We start from the raw sequence: 19,570 nt of genomic DNA, 5'->3' as shown, positions 1-19,570 counted from the left end.
AGGCAAAGATGGGAAAAAGGGATCAAAATATACAGAGACCCCAATATCTGCTGTCTCCTGTATCTCCATGGGTAATAACAGATAGATCAAAATGTTATTGATCAGGATTGTGGGTTTAGCGGGACCATTCAAGATGACAAGGCTGTCAAAGTGGATGTGGGTCTGTTAAAATAAACGGACATTTATGTAGGGAATCAATAGAGAGTGTGATGACAGCAGCTCAAAATTAAAGTAATGATGTTACTACCAGGCACAAGAAGCCACGAAGTATTATTATCATAAACCATTAAGTATGGGAGCAGCATTGCTGTTAACTGATATTATTTTCATCAATTCACAGAATGTCACAAGGTTTCATCCAGAGTCCTTCATGGCACCAAGTTAGCAGTGAATGTCACATTTACTTACTTGTCGGTCAGTTTTAATTCTTCACTGAGTCAGAAAGGGTCATTTGTTAAATCAATAGCTGGAGTGTACTCCTGTGTGCCCCAGTCAGAGGTGAGAATCTCTACAGAATGTTAATAGCAGGAGCCTGTAACCATGCTAATAACCTTTAATTTTAACTAAGGGACAGTGTGGTTTGTATTGTTAGTTAATTGGATTGATTTCTGCTGCTGCTCTAATGTGCCCTGGACTCTCAAGGTCAATATGTAAATAATTATTCCAGAGTTGGCTGCGAGTGCAGTTGCTGGTGGCTTAATGTCGTGACAATGGCGAAGGAGACGTGAGTCGCATGACATGCTGTGTTTCAGAAGGAGTCACCCTGTAGCAAGCTATGTTGGTGGAATGACAGCGTTTTCTCTTCAACAATCAAGTCTGGTAGGAGTTTGTAATGAAGGCTGCCATCAAAGTACAAAACGCACTCTCTGGCACCTGCCAGTGCTGATAGGGAGCATGTTAACCTCTCACTCCTCGAGCTCCGTTTTGGCTGAGCTGAGGTGGCAGATTGTACGTCTCCAGGAGTTGCTGGGACAGCCGTAACTTGCAGACAATAAGATTACAAGCTAGTAGGATTGAACGAGAGTACTGCTGTTCTTTGGTGATTTATTTCATCTAAGTTTGAGTAATCTTGCCAATTTCAAACAATCTCTGAGTGAAACAACAGAGAAAGCGCTTCTAATGCCCACTGCACCCGTGCTGAATATCAAGTGTTCTTCATACCTGCGGTTTGTACACGGTGGCCTTCCAGAGCTCCCAGGTGCCAGCCATTTTAATTCCCCTCCCCATTCCAGCACCAACATGTCAGTCCTCAGCCTCCACCACTGCCAGGATGAGGTGAAATGCAAACTAGAGGAAAGGCACCTCATATTCCACCTGAGTAGTCTACAACCCAACAGTATGAACAGTAAATTCTCTATTTTCAGGTAATCTGCTCCCCTTCTATCCCTTTTCTCTCTCCTGATTTCCCAGATGCACCCACACCCACCCCACCCCTGTCAGCCTGGTTCTTTCTCCTCCACCTACTCCATCTGCCCACCTAGGTCTTGTCTGCCCCCCACCCCCCACAGACCCATCTGCCTGCCCCACCTCTCTTATGTGGTTCCTTGGATTACCCCCTCTCCTATCAAATTCCAACATTTGCAGCCTTTTGTCTCCTCCACCTATCACCTTCCAGTGTCACTAATTCCACACCCTTCCTCCATCAGCCCATCACTCCTCCTCACCTGGATTCACCTATTACTGGCCAGCTCTTACTCCACTCCTACCCTTCATATCTATCTCTCCTTGAACTTTCAGCCCAGGTGAAGGGTCATGACCCTAAGCATCAAGTGTCCATTTCCCTCCAAAGATGCTGATTTATACCAATATCTTGTCTGTTGGACCAGATTCTGGCCACTGCCATCTCTTGTGTCTTCAGTCTGTCAGGCTGAATTTATTTATACTAATATTATTTTATTCTCTACACATTCCCCTCAACTCCTCCCAGACTCAAATACTTACTGGGGGCAATTTGCAGTGGCCAATTAACCCAGCAACTCAAGAGGCTTTGAAATGTTGGAGTAAACTGGAAGATTGGGTGGAAATCCATGCAGTAACAGGAGAGTAAGTGCAAACACCATACAAACAGTCTCCATAAAGGCTGCATCACTGCCTGGTATGAGAACTGTACCCCCCTCAATCGCAGGACTCTTTAGAGAGTGATGCAGACAGCCCAGCACATCTGTGGATGTGAACTTCCCCCTATTCTGGACATTTACAGCGACAGGTGCATAAAAAGGGCCCGAAGGATCGTTAGGGGCCGAGTCACCCCAACGACAAACTGTTTCAGCTGCGACCATGCAGGAAACGGTAACGCAACATTAAAGCCAGGACCAACAGCCTCCAGGACAGTTTCTTCCACCAGGCCAGCAGACTGCTTAATTCATGTTGACATAATTGTATTTCTAAGCTATATTGACTGTTTATTGCAAATCACTATATCTTCACATTGCACATTCAGCCAGAGATGTAACGTAAAGATTTTTACTCCTCCTGTATATGAAAGGTGTAAGAAATAAAGTCAATTCAAAACTGAACCCCGGTCATTGAAGCTATGAGGTAGCGGCTCCACCAGAAGAGCATGAATTCTTCACTGACCTCCCTTTGGCATTTCTCCCTGTAAGCATGACAAGTGTTACACTTGAACCCCACACTTCTTCCATCACCACCATACAGGGCCCCAAACAGTCCTTCCAGATAAGGTGACACGTCACCGCCAAGTCTGGGTCACCTACTGTATCCGGTGCTCCCGGTGTGGCCTCCTCTACATTGGTGATACCCAATGCAGATTGGGGAATTGCTTTGTTGAGCACCTATGCTCTGTCTGCCAGAATAAAGGATTTGATTTGACTTCCCATTCCTGTTCTGACATGCCTGCCCTTTGACTTCTCAATGATTTGGATAATTATACATGAAAATCTCCAAAGTAATGAAGATGAGGTTGCTGAAAGGATAATGGAGTTTCTTTGCTCCATTCCCAACAAGCAGGATTTCCCAGTGGCCAACCATTTTAATTCCAATCCCTATTCCCCATTCCCATTCAGACTTGTTGGTCCATGGCCTCTTCTATTGCCAAGATGAGGTCAAACTCAAGTTGGAGGAGTAACACCTCATATTCTGTCTGGGTAGCCTCCAACCTTAACATCAATTTCTTGAACTTTCAGTAATTTTTCCTCCCTCCCTTCTTCACTCTTTTTCCATTCCCCATTCTGGTTACTATCTCACCCCCCCCCCTTCTGTGCTCCCCCACCTCAACTTGAAACATAAGAAATAGAAGATGGAGTAGTCCACTTTTTCCCTCATGCCTATTGTCACTTCATAAGATAATGGCTGTCTTCCACTTCAGTGCTATTTTCCTGAACTAATCCCATACCTTCCCCACCATCTTCAAGAGACAGTGCCTCAAGAAGGCAGCATTCATTAAGGATCCAGGATATGCACTCTTCTCAACACTACTGTCAGGGAGGAGGTACAGGAGCCTGAAGATGTATGCTTAACTTTTCAGGAACAGCTCTCCTGATGAAGGGTTTCGGCCCGAAACGTTGTCACTACCTCCTCCCATAAATGTTGTCTGGCCTGCTGAGTTCTGCCAGCATTTTGTGTTTTTTGTTTTTTATTCATTTCCCTCTGCATCAGTTTTCTGAACAGTCCATGAACCCATGAACACAGCCACTTTTTTTTGTAATTCATGGGTCTTTTCACTGTATTGTTGCTGCAAAACAACAAATTTCACATAATACGGAAATGATAATAAATCTGATAACTTCTTTATTGCCTTAATGTCCGAAAGTCTTGCAAATCTTCACTTTAGGCCCACTCCTCTCCTGCACCTTGGGAAGAACATTCTATAGATTCATTATCCTCTGGGTGAAGAGGTACCATTTGCCTTGGAGGATGAGAAACTGAAGGTTTTTGACTACAAAATCCAAGAAGAAAACTCCAAAATTTCTATCTTTTCTCATTGAAGGAATGTTTTCTCACACTCACTCTGGGTTGGACTTAACCTCATAGTTCAACCATCTATCCAGGTGAATGCAAAAGAGTTTATGACGTCCCACAACCATATAACCATATAACAATTACAGCACGGAAACAGACCATCTCGGCCCTTCTAGTCCATGCCGACACTTACACTGAACTAGTCCCACTGGCCCGCACTCAGCCCATAACCCTCCATTCCTTTCCTATCCATATACCTATCCAGTTTTACTTTAAATGACAATACCGAACCTGCCTCTACCACTTCTACTGGAAGCTCATTTCACACAGCTACCACTCTCTGAGTAAAGAAATTCCCCCTCGTGTTGCCCTTAAGCTTTTGCCCCCTAACTCTCAAATCATGTCCTCTTGTTTGAATCTCCCCTACTCTCAATGGAAAAAGCCTATCCACGTCAACTCTATCTATCTATTCCCCTCATTATTTTAAATACCTCTATCAAGTCCCCCCTCAACCTTCTACGCTCCAAAGAATAAAGACCTAACTTGTTCAACCTTTCCCTGTAACTTAGGTGCTGAAACCCAGGTAACATTCTAGTAAATCGTCTCTGTACTCTCTCTATTTTGTTGATATCTTTCCTATAATTCAGTGACCAGAACTGTACACAATAATCCAAATTTGGCCTTACCAATGCCTTGTACAATTTTAACATTACATCCCAACTCCTACACTCAATGCTCTGATTTATAAAGGCCAGCATACCAAAAGCTTTCTTCACCACCCTATCCACATGAGATTCCACCTTCAGGGAACTATGCACCATTATTCCTAGATCATTCTGTTCTACTGCATTCTTCAATGCCCTACCATTTACCATGTATGTCCTATTTGGATTATTCCTACCAAAATGTAGCACCTCACACTTATCAGCATTAAACTCCATCTGCCATCGTTCAGCCCACTCTTCACACTGGCCTAAATCTCTCTGCAAGCTTTGAAAACCTACTTCATTATCCACAACGCCTCTACATCAATATCATCTGCAAACTTTCTAATCCAATTTACCACCCCATCATCCAGATCATTAATGTATATGACAAACAACATTGGACCCAATACAGATCCCTGAGGCACACCACTAGTCACCGGCCTCCAACCTGATAAACAGTTATCCACCACTACTCTCTGGCATCTCCCATCTAGCCACTGTTGAATCCATTTTACTACTTCAATATTAATACCTAACAATTGAAACTTCCTAACTAACCTTCCATGCGGAACCTTGTCAAAGGCCTTACTGAAGTCCATATAGACAATATCCACTGCTTTACCCGTCAACTTTCCTCGTAACCTCTTCAAAAAATTCAATAAGATTTGTCAAACATGGCCTTCCACGCACAAATCCACGTTGACTGTTCCTAATCAGACCCTGTCTATCCAGATAATTATATATACCATCTCTAAGAATACTCTCCATTAATTTACCCACCACTGACGTCAAACTGATAGGCCTATAATTACTAGGTTTACTCTTAGAACCCTTTTTAAACAATGGAACCACATGAGCAATATGCCAATCCTCCAGCACCATCCCCGTTTCTAATGACATTTGAAATATTTCTGTCAGAGCCTCTGCTATTTCTACACCAACTTCCCTCAAGGTCCTAGGGAATATCCTGTCAGGACCTGGAGATTTATCCACTTTTATATTCCTTAAAAGCGCCAGTACTTCCTCCTCTTTAATTGTCATCGTTTCCATAACTTCCCTACTTGTTTCCCTTACCTTACACAATTCAATATCCTTCTCCTTAGTGAATACCGAAGAAAAGAAATTGTTCAAAATCTCCCCCATCTCTTTCAGCTCCACACATAGCTGTCCACTCTGATTCTCTAAGGGGCCAATTTTATCCCTCACTATCCTTTTGCTATTAATATAACTGTAGAAATCTTTCGGATTTATTTTCACCTTACTTGCCAAAGCAACCTTGTATCTTCTTTAAGCTTTTCTAATTTCTTTCTTAAGATTCTTTTTACATTCTTTTTATTCCTCGAGCACCTCATTTACTCCATGCTGCCTATATTTATTGTAGATCTCCCTCTTTTTCCGAACCAAGTTTCCAATATCCCTTGAAACCATGGCACTCTCAAACTTTTAACCTCTCCTTTCAACCCAACAGGAACATAAAGATTCTGTACCCTCAAAATTTCACCTTTAAATGACCTCCATTTCTCTATTACATCCTTCCCATAAAACAAATTGTCCCAATCCACTCCTTCTAAATCCTTTCGCATCTCCTCAAAGTTAGCCTTTCTCCAATCAAAAACCTCAACCCTGGGTCCAGTCCTATCCTTCTCCATAATTATATTGAAACTAATGGTATTGTGATCACTGGACCCGAAGTGCTCTCCAACACATACATCCGTCAGCTGACCTATCTCATTCTCTAACAGGAGATCCAACACTGCCCCTTCTCTAGTCGGTACCTCTATGTATTGCTGCAAAAATCTATCCTGCACACATTTTACAAACTCCAAACCATCTAGCCCTTTTACAGAATGGGCTTCCCAGTCTATGTGTGGAAAATTAAAATCTCCCACAATCACAACCTTGTGCTTACTACAAATATCTGCTATCTCCTTACAAATTTGCTCCTCCAATTCTTGCTCCCCATTAGGTGGTCTACAATACACCCTTATAAGTGTTACTACACCTTTCCCATTCCTCAATTCCACCCAAATAATCTCCCTAGATGAGCTCTCTAATCTATCCTGCCAAAGCACCGCTGTAATATTTTCTCGGACAAGCAATGCAACACCTCCTCCTCTTGCCCCTCCGTTTCTATCACACCTGAAGCAACGAAATCCAGGAATATTTAGTTGCCAATCACACCCCTCCTGCAACCATGTTTCACTAATAGCTACAACATCATATTTCCAGGTATCAATCCATGCTCTAAGCTCATCCACCTTTCTTACAATGCTCCTAGCATTAAAATAGATGCATTTAAGAAACTCTCCACCTCTTTCTCTCTGTTTATCCCTAACGATGCGATCAACTTTATTATCTTTTTCATCCTTCTCTCCTACATCTTCGGTCTGAGCGCTCCCCTTCTCTATCACCTGCCTATCCTCCCTCCCAGGTTCAAGCAGGTTCAAGAACAGCTACTTTCCTTCAACCATTCAGTTCTTGAACCAACAGGCAAAATCCTACAGTTTAGCAACACTAGGACCACTTTGATAATTTTGCACTAAAATAGTCCTTTCATTTGTACTAATTGTGCTTTCTTGCAAAAGTTATGTATACTTTTTGTTTAATTTTTTTCCTGTGAATGACGCTTATATGATGCCACGTACCCATGATGCTGCTGCAAGTAAGTTTTTTCTTTGTACCTGTGCATACATGTGCTTGTGCAAATGACAATAAACAGCTTTGCCTTTGACTTTGTCTTATAAAAGTGTGAGGATAATATTACTAACATCCTGGTCAATACTTATTCTGTAGTCAATATCACCGATTAGATTTTCTGATTATTATCATATTGCTAAACGTGGGTCATTTGGGGTGCACAGTACCTCCTGCATGACTATGCTTCGAATGTATCTCACTGGCTGTAAATACCTTTGGTCTTGAAGGGAGTAAAAACCTTGAGGTCTTGAAAGAAGTAAATTCTTTTCTTTGAAGTGGAACAATTTACGTTGACACCCAAAGCAGTGAAACATGCTAATTTGCTTTGCTGATGAGGAGGCGTACAGGAGTGAAATAGAGCAGAGTTGCACAAACAAGCTAGCACTCAACTTCAGCAAGACCAAAGAAAGCTGAAGTCAGAGAGAACCCGCACCGATCTTCAATGAGGGGTCAGCGGTGGAAAGGGTGAGCAATTTCAGGTTCCTGGACATCATCTTCTCAAAGGAATTATTCTGGGTCCACCATATTGATGCAATCACGGTAAAGGCATCCCAACAGCCAAACCTCATTAGGAACCTGAGGAGACACTAGCAAAGTTCTACAGCTGAGTAGTGGAGAGCATTCTTACTCTTTCAATCAGCATCTGGTAGGGAGACGGCATTGCACAGGATCACAAGAGGCTTCGGAAGGGTCGCAGACTCAGCCAGCAGCATCACAGACACAAGCTACCCCACCTTCGAAGGCACCTTCCAAAGGTGACATCCACTGTGAAGGACCCTCACCATCAGGACGTGCCCACTTCTCATTACTATCATCAGCGAGGAGGTACGGGAGCCTGAAGACCCACCCCCCAATTCAATGTTTTCTTAACAGTTTCATCTCTTTGCTATCATAGTTCTGAATGGCCTAAGAACCCATGAATGCTACCCGGAAATTCCTCTTTTTCACTACTTTTTTTTTATTCTTTGTTTATTTAGCAATACTGTGCAGAGTAGGCCCTTTTGGCCCTTTAAGCCACTGTGCCCCAGCAATCCCACAACCCTGAACTAATCAAGGGACAATTCACAATGGCCAATCAACCTGCCCAGTACATCTTTGGACTGTGAGAGGAAACCACAGCTCCTGCTGAGGAAAACCCACACATTCCACAGGGCCGGTGTATAGAATTGCACTCCGAACTCCAGAACACCCCAAGCTGTAATCACATCTGGCTAAGCATTACGCTACTGTGGTATGTTTTCCGACACAGCACAAAACATCATTCACAAAATGCTGAACGAACTCAGCAAGCCAGGCAGCATCTATGGAAAAAAAAAAGTACAGTTGCTGTTTCGGGCCAAAACTCTTCAGCAGACTGGAGAATAAAAGTTGAAGAGTAGATGTGAAAGGTGGGGGGAGAAGAGAGAAACAACAGGTGATGGGTGGAGAGGGAGAGTTGAAGCAAAGGGCTAGGAAGCTGGTTGGTGAAAGAGACAACAGGTCATGAAAGAAAGAAGAAAGGGGGGGAGGAGCACCAGAGGGAGGTGATGGGCGGGCAAGGCGATAACAGGAGAAAGGGAAAGGGGATGGAAAATGGTGAAGAGGGGGTGGAGGCACTACTGGAAATTTGAGAAATCGATGTTCATACCATTAGGTTGGAGGCCTCACAAATGGAATATAAGGTGTTGTTCCTCCACCCTAAGTAAGGCCTTAACCCGACAGTGGAGGAAGCCACGGATGGACATATCGGAGTGGGAATGGGAAGTGGAATTAAAATGGGTGGCCACTGGGAGATTCCATTTGTTTCAGCAGAGAGAACGTTGATGCTCGGCAAAGCAGTCTCCGAAGTCTACGTCAGGTCTCACTAATATACAAGAGGCCCCACCGGGAGCACCAAACACAGCATATGACCCCAGGTGAAGACTCACAGGTGAAGTGTCGCCTCACCTAGAAGGATTGTTTGGGGCCCTGAAAGGCGAGAGGGAGGAGGTGTAGGGGCAGGTGAAACACTTGTTCCACTTGCAAGGATAAGTGCCAGGAGGGAGATCAGTGGGGATGGATAAGTGGACAAGGGAGCCATGTAGGGAGCGATCCCTGCGGAAACAGAAAGTTGGGGGTGGGTAGGGAAAGATGTGTTCGATGGCGGGATCCAGTTGGAGCTGGTGGAAATTTCAGAAAATTATGTGCTGGACGCAGAGGCTGGTGGGGTGGTAGGTGAGGACAAGAGGAACCCCATCCCTGGTAGCGTGGCGCGAGAATGGGGTAAGAGCAAACGTGCGTGAAAAGGAAGCGATGCAGTTAAGTGCAGTGTTGATGATTGAGGAAGGGAAGCCCCTTTGAAAAAGGAGGCAACTCCTTCATTCTAGAATGAGGCTTTTCAAGCCACTCCATCCCAATAATCCCACAACCCCAAACTAATAAAGGGACGATTCACAATGGCCAATCAACCTACCCGGTACATCTTTGGACTGTGGGAGGAAACCATAGCTCCTTCTGGGGAAAACTCACACATTCCACAGGGAGGGTGTATAGAGACTCTTTACAGAACCATACTTCTTTCCACAGATGCTGCCTGGCTTGCTGAGTTTCTCCAGCATTTTGTGTGTGTTGCTCAGATTTCCAGCATCTGCAGATTTTCTCTTGTTTGCGATAAAGCATCATTGCTGAATTTGGCCAAGGTTGAGAAATGATACCAAAGGGGGAAAGTGCATTGAATTCCAGAAGGAACTACTGAGACGACACATCAGAAACATTGTGATGACAAAATCCCACACAGTATTTGTGACCCCTGGCCTGATTCAACATGCATTCTTCTAATCTGAAGTCAGACGAGCTACCATTGCACCACGAGGTCCGGCTTTTTTGTATTTGTAATAATTTGTCATGCCTGCACTGCATTACCTACCATTACAAATGAATAAATTTCAAGACTAATGCCAGCGACAATAAACCTGATTCCAGTTGGTGGCAATGATCTAAGGATTTTTAAGTGCAGTTTCTTTTAGCAATTCCATCTGTGCCCAAAGGTGGCAGTATTCTTCCACATGTGCATCACAGTTGGCCACTTAAAACGTGGCTCATGCCACCTCATTGATGTAATCAAAGCAGGTAGAAGCAAACATAGTTTGATTGATTGGCTTGAAAAAAGACTTCAGAGGAGATGCAATAGGGAATGAGGGCAATGCCGAGACCTTTGAGACAGCAGGAGATGCAATAGAAATCATTAAGAACAATGAAGAGTTGTGATAATCAATTTGTTGTGGAATCATAGTTTAAGTCATTAAAGGTGACTATTTGGGCCAATGTATTCATGCTGGCCAGTAAAAAAAAGCGATTTAGTTTACTCCCATTTTCCAGCCGTGAATTGCGTCTCTTAAGAGTGTTACATACATAAATTTAAAAAGAGGAATAGCAAGGTAGTATGATGTGTTCATGGACCTTTCGAAAATCTGACGACAAAAGGAAAGAAGCTGTTCTTAAAACACTGTGTGGGTCTTTAGGCTCCTGTACCTTCTTCCCAATGGAAAATATGAAAAGAGCTTCTACCTCACCCATCCTTTCAGATAACGAGTTTCAGTCCTTCTCATGACTGTTCAAGTGAATTTTTTTCTTCAGATCCCCTCTTATGATTACTAACTAATTTATGTTTACTGTATATTCCCTGTTATTGATTTTCTGCTAAGGGAAAGAATTATTTCCTCTTCACCATGCCCAAGGCTCTGCTGACCTTACACTTTAATTCAATTTGATCTACTCCTCATTTCCTATGAGAAGTGGCACGCTGATGTAGTGAGCTGCTGCCCTCTAATGACTTAGGTTCAGTCTTGCTCTCCAGAATGTCTGCGTGGAGTCTGCGTGCTCTTCCTGTAACTCTGTGGATTTTTTTTCTGGATTGTGCCACTTTCCTCCCACGTCACAAAGATATGCAGGTCATTGAGTGAATTAGCCACTGTAAATTGCTCCTAATTTGCTGGTCAATGGTAGAATTGGTGGGGGGATGGAGTTGATTGGAACATAGTGAGAACAACATGGAACTGACCAACACTGCTGACTTAGTGGGCTGAAGGGCTCTGTGGCATTACAGGATGGTAAGAAGAATAGATCTTTATACTCTGGAAGTTAGAAAAATAAAGCCCCTTTGAATGATTCAAATTATTGCGAGGTTGGCAGATCGTTTACCCTGGTCAGAATGTCTAGTACTAGAATTCCTAGCATTAGAACTTGGTTACTTAGGAGAGAAAAACTTGCAAGATGTAAGATGGTGAATCTTTGGACTCTCTAGACAAGAGGAGGTATGGGGATATTTGGCATGCTATCAAAGACTCTTGCAAATTTCTATAGATGTACTGTGGAGAACATTCTGACTGGTTGCATCACTGCCTGTTACAGAGCCTCCAATGCTTGGGATCAAGAAAAGCTGCAGAGGGTTGTAGACTCTGCTAGCTCCATCATAGATAATAGCATCCCCACCTTTAAGAACATCTTCAAAATGCAGTGCCTTAAGAAGATGGCATCCAATATTAAGGACTCTCACCATCCAGGACACGTCCTCTTCTCAGGATTGCTACCATTAGGGAGGAGGTACATGTGCTTGAAGCCAAACACTTCAAGTTTTAGGAACTCCTTCTGCCCCTTTGCCATAAACTTTCTGAATGGTTCATGAAGCCGTGAACACTATCTCACTATTTTGCTCTCTTGTTGCACCATTTTTAATCTGTTTTTGTATTTCTGATTGTAACAACAGTAATTTTTTTATGTACTGCACTGTACTGTTGATGTAAATCAACATACTTCAAGACACATGTCAGTGATAAAACACCTGATTTTGATTCTGACAAAACTGTGGATTCTGACAAAATGGTACAACTAAGCTTGAGACCCTTCAATCTTTTAAACATTAAGAAGGTCTGAGAATCTCAGCAGGAAGGTGAAAGACCAATTCATTTCTTACTGTAGTTAGAGCAGTCGAAGGATTATTTGACTTACACATATTTTTATTTCTTATTCTCCTTAAGATATCAACTAAGCAGAAATCTCTTGTCACTGGCAGGATGGTCAGTGACCACTGGACCTAGATTAAAGATAATTGTCAGACTACAATTTTTTAAGACAATCAGTAGAGACACAAGAGACAACAGATGCTGGATTATGGAGCAAAAAAAGGAAACCAAAGTGCAGGAGGAACCCAATAGGTCAGGCAACATCAGAGATGGGAAATGCACAGATCAAGTCTCAACCTGAAGTGCTGGCTGTTTATGTCCCTGCACAGATGTGGCCTTACTCACTCAGCTCCTCCAGCATCTTGTTTGCTGCTCCATTTTCCAGCAGCTGCAGTTTCTTTTGCTTCTACATCTTTTGTTACATAAAATGATTTAATAAGAAAAGTAGGTGCAATGCTTATTATTCAAAAGAGAGTTTGAAGTATCCTGAAAGAGTTCAAAGTAAATTTATGATCAACGTACATACAATATATGTCACCATGTACAACCCTGAAATTCATGTTCTTGCAAGCATACTCAATTAATGCAATAACCATATTAGAATCAATTAAAGACCCTACTAACAGGGTGGACAACCAATGTGCAAATGACAACAAACTGTGCAAATACAAAAACAAAGAAATGAAAGAAATACTGTAATAAAAATTAATAAACAAACCAATAAACAAGCAATAAGTATCAAGAACATGAGATGAAGAGTCCTTGAAAGTGAGTCCAAAGGTTGTGGGAACAGTTCAGAGACTGTGCAAGTGAAGTTGAGTGCAGTTATCCTCTTTGGTTCAGGAGGCTGATGGTTAAGGGGTAATAACTGTTCTTGAACCTGGTGGCATGAGCCCTGAGGTTCCTGTACCTTCCTCCTGGTGGCAGCAGTGAGAAGAGAGCATGACCAGAATGGTGGGGTCCCTGAAAATGGAAGTAGATGTGCACAGTAGTGGGGAGGGCTTTACAAGTGATGGACTGGGCTACACCCACTACTTTTAGCAGGATTTTCCATTCAAGGGCATTGGTGTTTCCATACCAGGCTGTGATGCAGCCAGTCAATACACTCTCCACGACACATCTATAGAAGTCTGTCAAAGTTTTAGGTGCAACGTCAAATCCTTGCAAACTCCTGAGGAAGAAAAGATGCTGCCATGCTATCTTCGTAATTACACCTACGTGCTGAGCCCAGGACAGCTCCTCCAAAATGATAACCATGAGTCATTTAAAGTTGCTGACCCCCTCACAGCAATGGAAAAGAGTAAACAGTCGATGTTACGGGCCAAGACCCTTCTTCAGGACTTCTACCTTGCACCTCCTTGGCAGAGACATACCTCTACTCCGCCACCCAGTTACAATAATTATGCTAACAGAAAGGATATCAAAACACCCAGATTTGGGGTGGGGTGATTGTATTGGCTGCTGGGAATTTGATGATTCCAGGATAGATCTAGTACTGTTCCTTGCTTAATTCGTATATTCATGCTTAGAGATAATTTGTGTTACAATTAGTTTATCTCTGCATTTCTGTCAAGACTACTTCAGATCTATACCCGTTCTAATATCCCTTTGGGAGGGATGAAACATTCCCACAATACATGAATACTTCTCAGAACAATGAGGCACAGGGCCGAGATAATTAACTCTTTCAAAGAATTACTTCCTTTACCATAAACAAGTTAATTACTCATGTAAATTACCCAATTAAGATTGGCCAATCATTTTAGCACGCACTTACACCATTGAAAATGAGACTAAATTATTTATTTCACTGATATAAAAATTAGCACTAAACATGTCTGGCAAGCTTCTTGTCTCATGGTGATAGAAACCACTAGATGCAAATTTGTAAAAATATAAGCATGATTATTTTAAGTAAGCTCTACTGAAGGTAATAGCTATTACCAGGGGTAGGCAACCTTAAGCGCAAATGATTTTCGAGCATGCGTTATTCATTAATTTGAGGCAAAACATAACTAGATGTATTTAAATGGATAATTCCCATATTTGAAGTTTTTATGGCATTTATCTGGCCCACCGTCCGCTCATTAATACACGATCCAGTTCACAGAGGCAAGAAGGTTGCCGAACCCTGTATTAGACTGAAGAAGAGACAGCTAGGTGTGTTTATTGACATTATTACCAAATTAAGTCAGATCAACCAAATCATCAGAGGTCTCGGGATTAGTATAAAAGAAAGAACCCAGGGGTCTCAGGATAAACAGATCTTGAATGACAAGTTTGTTCCAATCCCCAGATCCAGATGTCAAACCATCCTTTCATGTTGATGAATAGGTATTGTATAAGAATACCTTTCTTTACTCAATTTTGTACAAACTGGCCTTGTGTTATTTCAAGACATCTGTACTGAAACAATAGTCTTTGTGCTTGCAATATATGTGGTTTGGGTGATAACGAGTGGGTAGCCTTTCAGAACTGTGGTATGTGACTAACTGCTGTGCCTACCTGTACAAATAGATGGAACAAGAGAAAAATTCCCTCTGCTCCTGTAAATTCTTTTGTTTGATAACCTATTTTCAATTTCAATTGTCTTCTCTCTGAGGAAAAGACACAGTGACAAAATGTCAGAAGTATTGATTTATAAAGTTATGAAACGTAGACCCCATGCCCAAATCCAAATCCTAACCACCGGGCAGGACTCTTACCAAACGAGATGACACACAGACATGAACCAGGAGACAGAGAGCTGTGTGATTCAATTGCGATGGTGCGTTGTGGAATAAATGAAGCTGCTGAGCTGTAATGTCTAACCTGTCTATACTTAGGAGATAGGAGGGAAGAGTTCTCACTGTTTGTGGAGCTGATTGTGACAGATAATCAGAAACTGACAATAGCTAAGGTGTTACTCTGTCTCGCCGATCAAAAGCAAAGTGATTTGTGACCGGAGGTGAAAGAAGCCAGCAGATGCGACATATGGTGGAGAAAGTAGGTGGGTTAAATCGATGATGTTAGTGGTACCACCAATCTCATAGAAATTTAAATTACTTTTACCATTGAATACGAAATGCTTTAGATTGATTAAAGCCACATACAGTGATTACCCCACAGCATGAAATACATTTGTCACTGTTTCTTAGATCTCTTTTAATTCTGCAATTTAAAATATTACATTATCTTCTGATGTTGCCCGGCCTACTGGGTTCCTCCAACGTCTTGAAATTTTACTCCAGATTCCATGTTTTGTGGTAAAAACATGGATGGACATCACATGATGAACAGACTGAAGAGTGGCCACTAGCTCTTTGCTCCAGGAAAATTTAATCTGGGGGAGAATTTTCCCAGTGCTTTTTGAGTATGAAAATTTTCTTCTCGCTTCACGTACAACAGAATGTGGAAGTCCATGATTCTGTAATATAATGCCAATGAATGATGTTCCTAACACATAATGGGCAGTACCATAGCCACTGATATGCTGTCAGTGGTTCTGTCTTTTCCAATGTGACATTTTCAGAAGGCATTTGATAAGGTCCCACATAGGAGATTGGTGGGTAAAATCAAAGCTCAGGGCATCGGGGGGGGGGGGAAGACATTGACATGGATAGAAAACCGGTTGGCAGATAGAAAGCAAAGGGTAGCGGTGAATGGGTGTTTCTCGGAATAGCAGGTGGTGACTAGTGGGGTGCCACAGGGTTCGGTATTGGGACCACAGCTGTTTACAATTTACGTCAATTTAGGTCTTCTGTCGCCTTAGCCCATCCGCTTCAAGGTTTGACATGTTGGGGGTTCAGGAATGCTCCTCTGCACACCACTGTTGTAACGTACGGTTATTTGAGTTACTGTCACCTTCCTGTCAATTTGAACCAGTCTGCCCATTCTCCTGATGATACTAAGCTGGGTGGCAGTGTGACATGTGATGAGGATGTTAGGAGAATTCAGGGTGACTTGGATAGGCTGGGTGAGTGAGCAGATACTTGGCAGATGACGTTTAATGTGAATAAGTGTGAGGTTATCCACTTTGGGAGTAAGAACAGGAAGGCAGATTATTATCTGAATGGTGTAGAGTTAGGTAAGGGAGAAATACAAAGAGATCTAGGAGTCCTTGTTCATCAGTCACTGAAGGTGAATGAGCAAGTGCAGCAGGCAGTGAAGAAGGCTAATGGAATGTTGGCCTTTATTACAAAGGGAATTGAGTACAAGAGCAAGGAAATACTCTTGCATTTGTACAGAGCCCTGGTGAGACCACACCTGGAGTATTATGTACAGTTTTGGTCTCCAGAGTTAAGGAAGGACATCCTGGCTGTAGAGGAAGTGCAGCGTACACTCACGAAGTTAATTCCTGGGATGTCTGGACTGTCTTATGCAGAGAGGTTAGAGAGACTGGGCTTGTACACGCTGGTATTAAGGAGACTGAGAGGGGATCTGATTGAAACATATAAGATTATTAAGGGATTGGACAAGATAGAGGCAGGAAATATGTTCCAGATGCTGGGAGAGTCCAGTACCAGAGGGCATGGTTTGAGAATAAGGGGTAGGTCATTTAGGACAGAGTTAAGGAAAAACTTCTTCTCCCAGAGAGTTGTGGGGATCTGGAATGCACTGCCTCGGAAGGTAGTGGAGGCCAATTCTCTGGATGCTTTCAAGAAGGAGCTAGATAGGTATCTTATGGATAGGGGAATCAAGGGATATGGGGACAAGGCAGGAACCAGGTATTGATAGTAGATGATCAGCCATGATCTCAAAATGGCGGTGCAGGCTCGAAGGGCCAAATGGTCTACTTCTGCACCTATTGTCTATTGTCTATAGTCTATTATTCCAAAATCGCATCTAGCCTCCCCAATTGTCACAAAGTCCATCAAAGTCGCTCCCCACCACTGAGCACATTTACAAAGGTGTGCTGCCTGTGACTAGTGGTGTTCCACAGGGGTCAATATTAGGTCCCTTTCTTTTCACGTTATGTGTCAATGATTTGGATGATTTGTGGCCAGCTTTACGGATCAGAGGAGGGACAGGTGGTGTGAAGGAAGCAGGCAGTCTACAGAAAGACATCTATTTAGAACAGAGTCGAGGGTGGTGAATCTATGGAACTCATTGCCACAGATGGTTCTAGAGGCCAAGTCACTGAACATACTTAAAGTGGAGGTTGATAGGTTCTTGATTAGTCAGGGTGGCAAAAGTTACAGGAAGAATGGAATTGAGAAGGGTAATAAATGAGCCATGGTAGAACAGACTCTCGGGCCATACTTCTTGTGGAAAGGAACGTCTATCATCAAGGACCCCCACCACCGAGGCCAAGCTCCCTTCTCACTGCTTCCATCAGAAGGGAGGTTCAGGAGCCTAAAAGCCTACATCAGCAGGCTCAGGAACAGCTATTACACTTCAAGTGCATGAACCAGTGCGTATAACTTCACGGTCCTCAACACTGAACTGGTTACAGAACCTAGGGACTCACTTTTAATTACTTAGCGATACAGCATGGAGTAGACCCTTTCAGCATTTCATGTTACTTCACCCCAGCAACGACACAACGCCGATTAAACCCAGCCTATTCCTGGGAAAGTTTACAAGGACCAATTAACCGACCTGGTACATCTTAGGACTGTGGGAGGAAACCGGAGCACTCGGGAAAAACCCATGCCTCCCACATGGAGGATGTGCAAACTCCTTACTGACAGCGTCAGAACTGAAATCTGAACTCCGAATAGCGTTGCGCTAACCGCTGTGCTACCAAGCACTTGCAAACTCCAGACAGAGAGCAATAGAAATCAGGATGGAAGTCTCTGGTGTTGGGAGAGGATAACTCCACTTACTGCAACATCATGGTGCTCTAGTCAATATGCAATGGCTATTTGTAGGACCTTTCCATCTTTGTGTATTGACTACAATGTCATGAGGCTGTAAAGATGCTATATTAGTACAAGATGTATATATTAGGGAATATACTGGAGTTATCCGAATATAGCAGATATTAATTCAAGTATGAATCAGTCAATAGTTTTTAATGTAGATTTTAAATAGCAAGGAGTAAATTGGTTAAAAAGCAAACCCTTGCAAATAAACAACACAGTTGATAAGAGATATGGGTTTGCAAAATGATAACCATGATATATTTGCATATTCATCAGCCAAACATTAAGACAATGGGGTTGTGTTCATTGACCTGCACAAATCCAGGCAACTATGGATTTCAACTGGCTCTCTGTCATCAGAATTTTATTGGAATGTCTGTGCTAATGATTTTCTCCCAACAAAAGCATTTGAACCTTCAGAGCTGTCTTAACAATTACAATGTGCTTCCACTCTAAATATATACCTCAAAGAAACCATTTGTCAACCCAAAGTATTGAAGTAAAGAATGTCATTGTAACTATTGAAATTGTATTGAATCACCTACTGTTACCTTTGATCTTAAGGGTATAAAAATGTGATGTACCTTTTTGATTTGTGATCCTCTAGCACGAGTGTCTCCAGAATGATGTCTGCTTGTTGTGATGAATAAAGACTTCTATATCACTAGTCCAGTGTCTCTTCGGTGACTTCAATCAAAGTCACAACATATTGATCATTCTACGTGGAAGTATTATGTCTGTGACATTAACCCTAATGTGAAATTGATCGTCCTGCTTTAACACAAGCCCCTTGTTCTACTATTTTAGCTTGCTTTGTATCTGGACTTTTATGTTGTTACTGATATACTAGCAAAAATTCAGTTTAGTTCTCTCCTGTCTGCAGTAAACATTCCTAGTTCCTTAAATTGGATCGCACTTACCCCAGCTTGTAAACTCCCACTTCATTTCAACATAAAAGTCTTGTGCCTGTTGGAAACAAAGCAAAGGACTGAGAGTTAGACGATAATCAGCAGAAACACTGGATCACAGTGTCTGAGAGTTGTAGGAAAAGGACGTTAGCTCCTAAGGCAGCACGTTGGGAAGTCAAGGTCTTCGTACACACCCAAAGTGGAGCAAGGTCGGTGGGGTGAACTGCTACCTTTGATGATGAATTTGCTGGTATTTTTAATGTTAATATGAATGTTTACCTCATAAAGCTTCTGCTTGTCACCAGGATCACATTCAATGTGCATTCCATCATGAAAAATGTTTATTGAAATGTTTCACCACACCCACTTTCCTTAGATCTGCCTCATTTTTCAGTGCCAATAGCAACAAAATTCATTTTCCTTCCTTTTCTGCTACAATTCCTTCCAATGTGTTGCGATTCCCAAATCTGAGGGTTTACTTTCAATCTTCGGGGTTACACTATATTCTTACTTTTTTTTTACAACATCCAACTCCATGGGGAGTTCAGAGGAGACTTAATCCCAGACCGTTATCA

General features: G+C 42.4%; 1 protein-coding gene across 5 annotated transcripts in view; it reads right to left on the bottom strand.

Moving 5' to 3' along the window:
* The window catches only part of ankrd13b (ankyrin repeat domain 13B), a 483,016-nt gene that overhangs the window by 141,329 nt on the left and 322,117 nt on the right, over window positions 1–19,570 (bottom strand). For all 5 annotated transcript variants that reach the window (XM_073053400.1, XM_073053398.1, XM_073053399.1 and 2 more), the window contains exon 4: window positions 19,008–19,053. In XM_073053400.1, coding sequence (XP_072909501.1) covers window positions 19,008–19,053 — 46 coding nt within the window. The remainder of the gene's footprint in view (window positions 1–19,007; window positions 19,054–19,570) is intronic.

The sequence above is a fragment of the Hemitrygon akajei genome, chromosome 8 (genome assembly GCF_048418815.1).
Source record: "Hemitrygon akajei chromosome 8, sHemAka1.3, whole genome shotgun sequence".
NCBI classification, from domain to species: Eukaryota; Metazoa; Chordata; class Chondrichthyes; order Myliobatiformes; family Dasyatidae; genus Hemitrygon; species Hemitrygon akajei.
The sequence above is the reverse complement of the archived record's forward strand: the minus strand, read 5'-3'. Positions and strand labels throughout refer to the sequence as shown.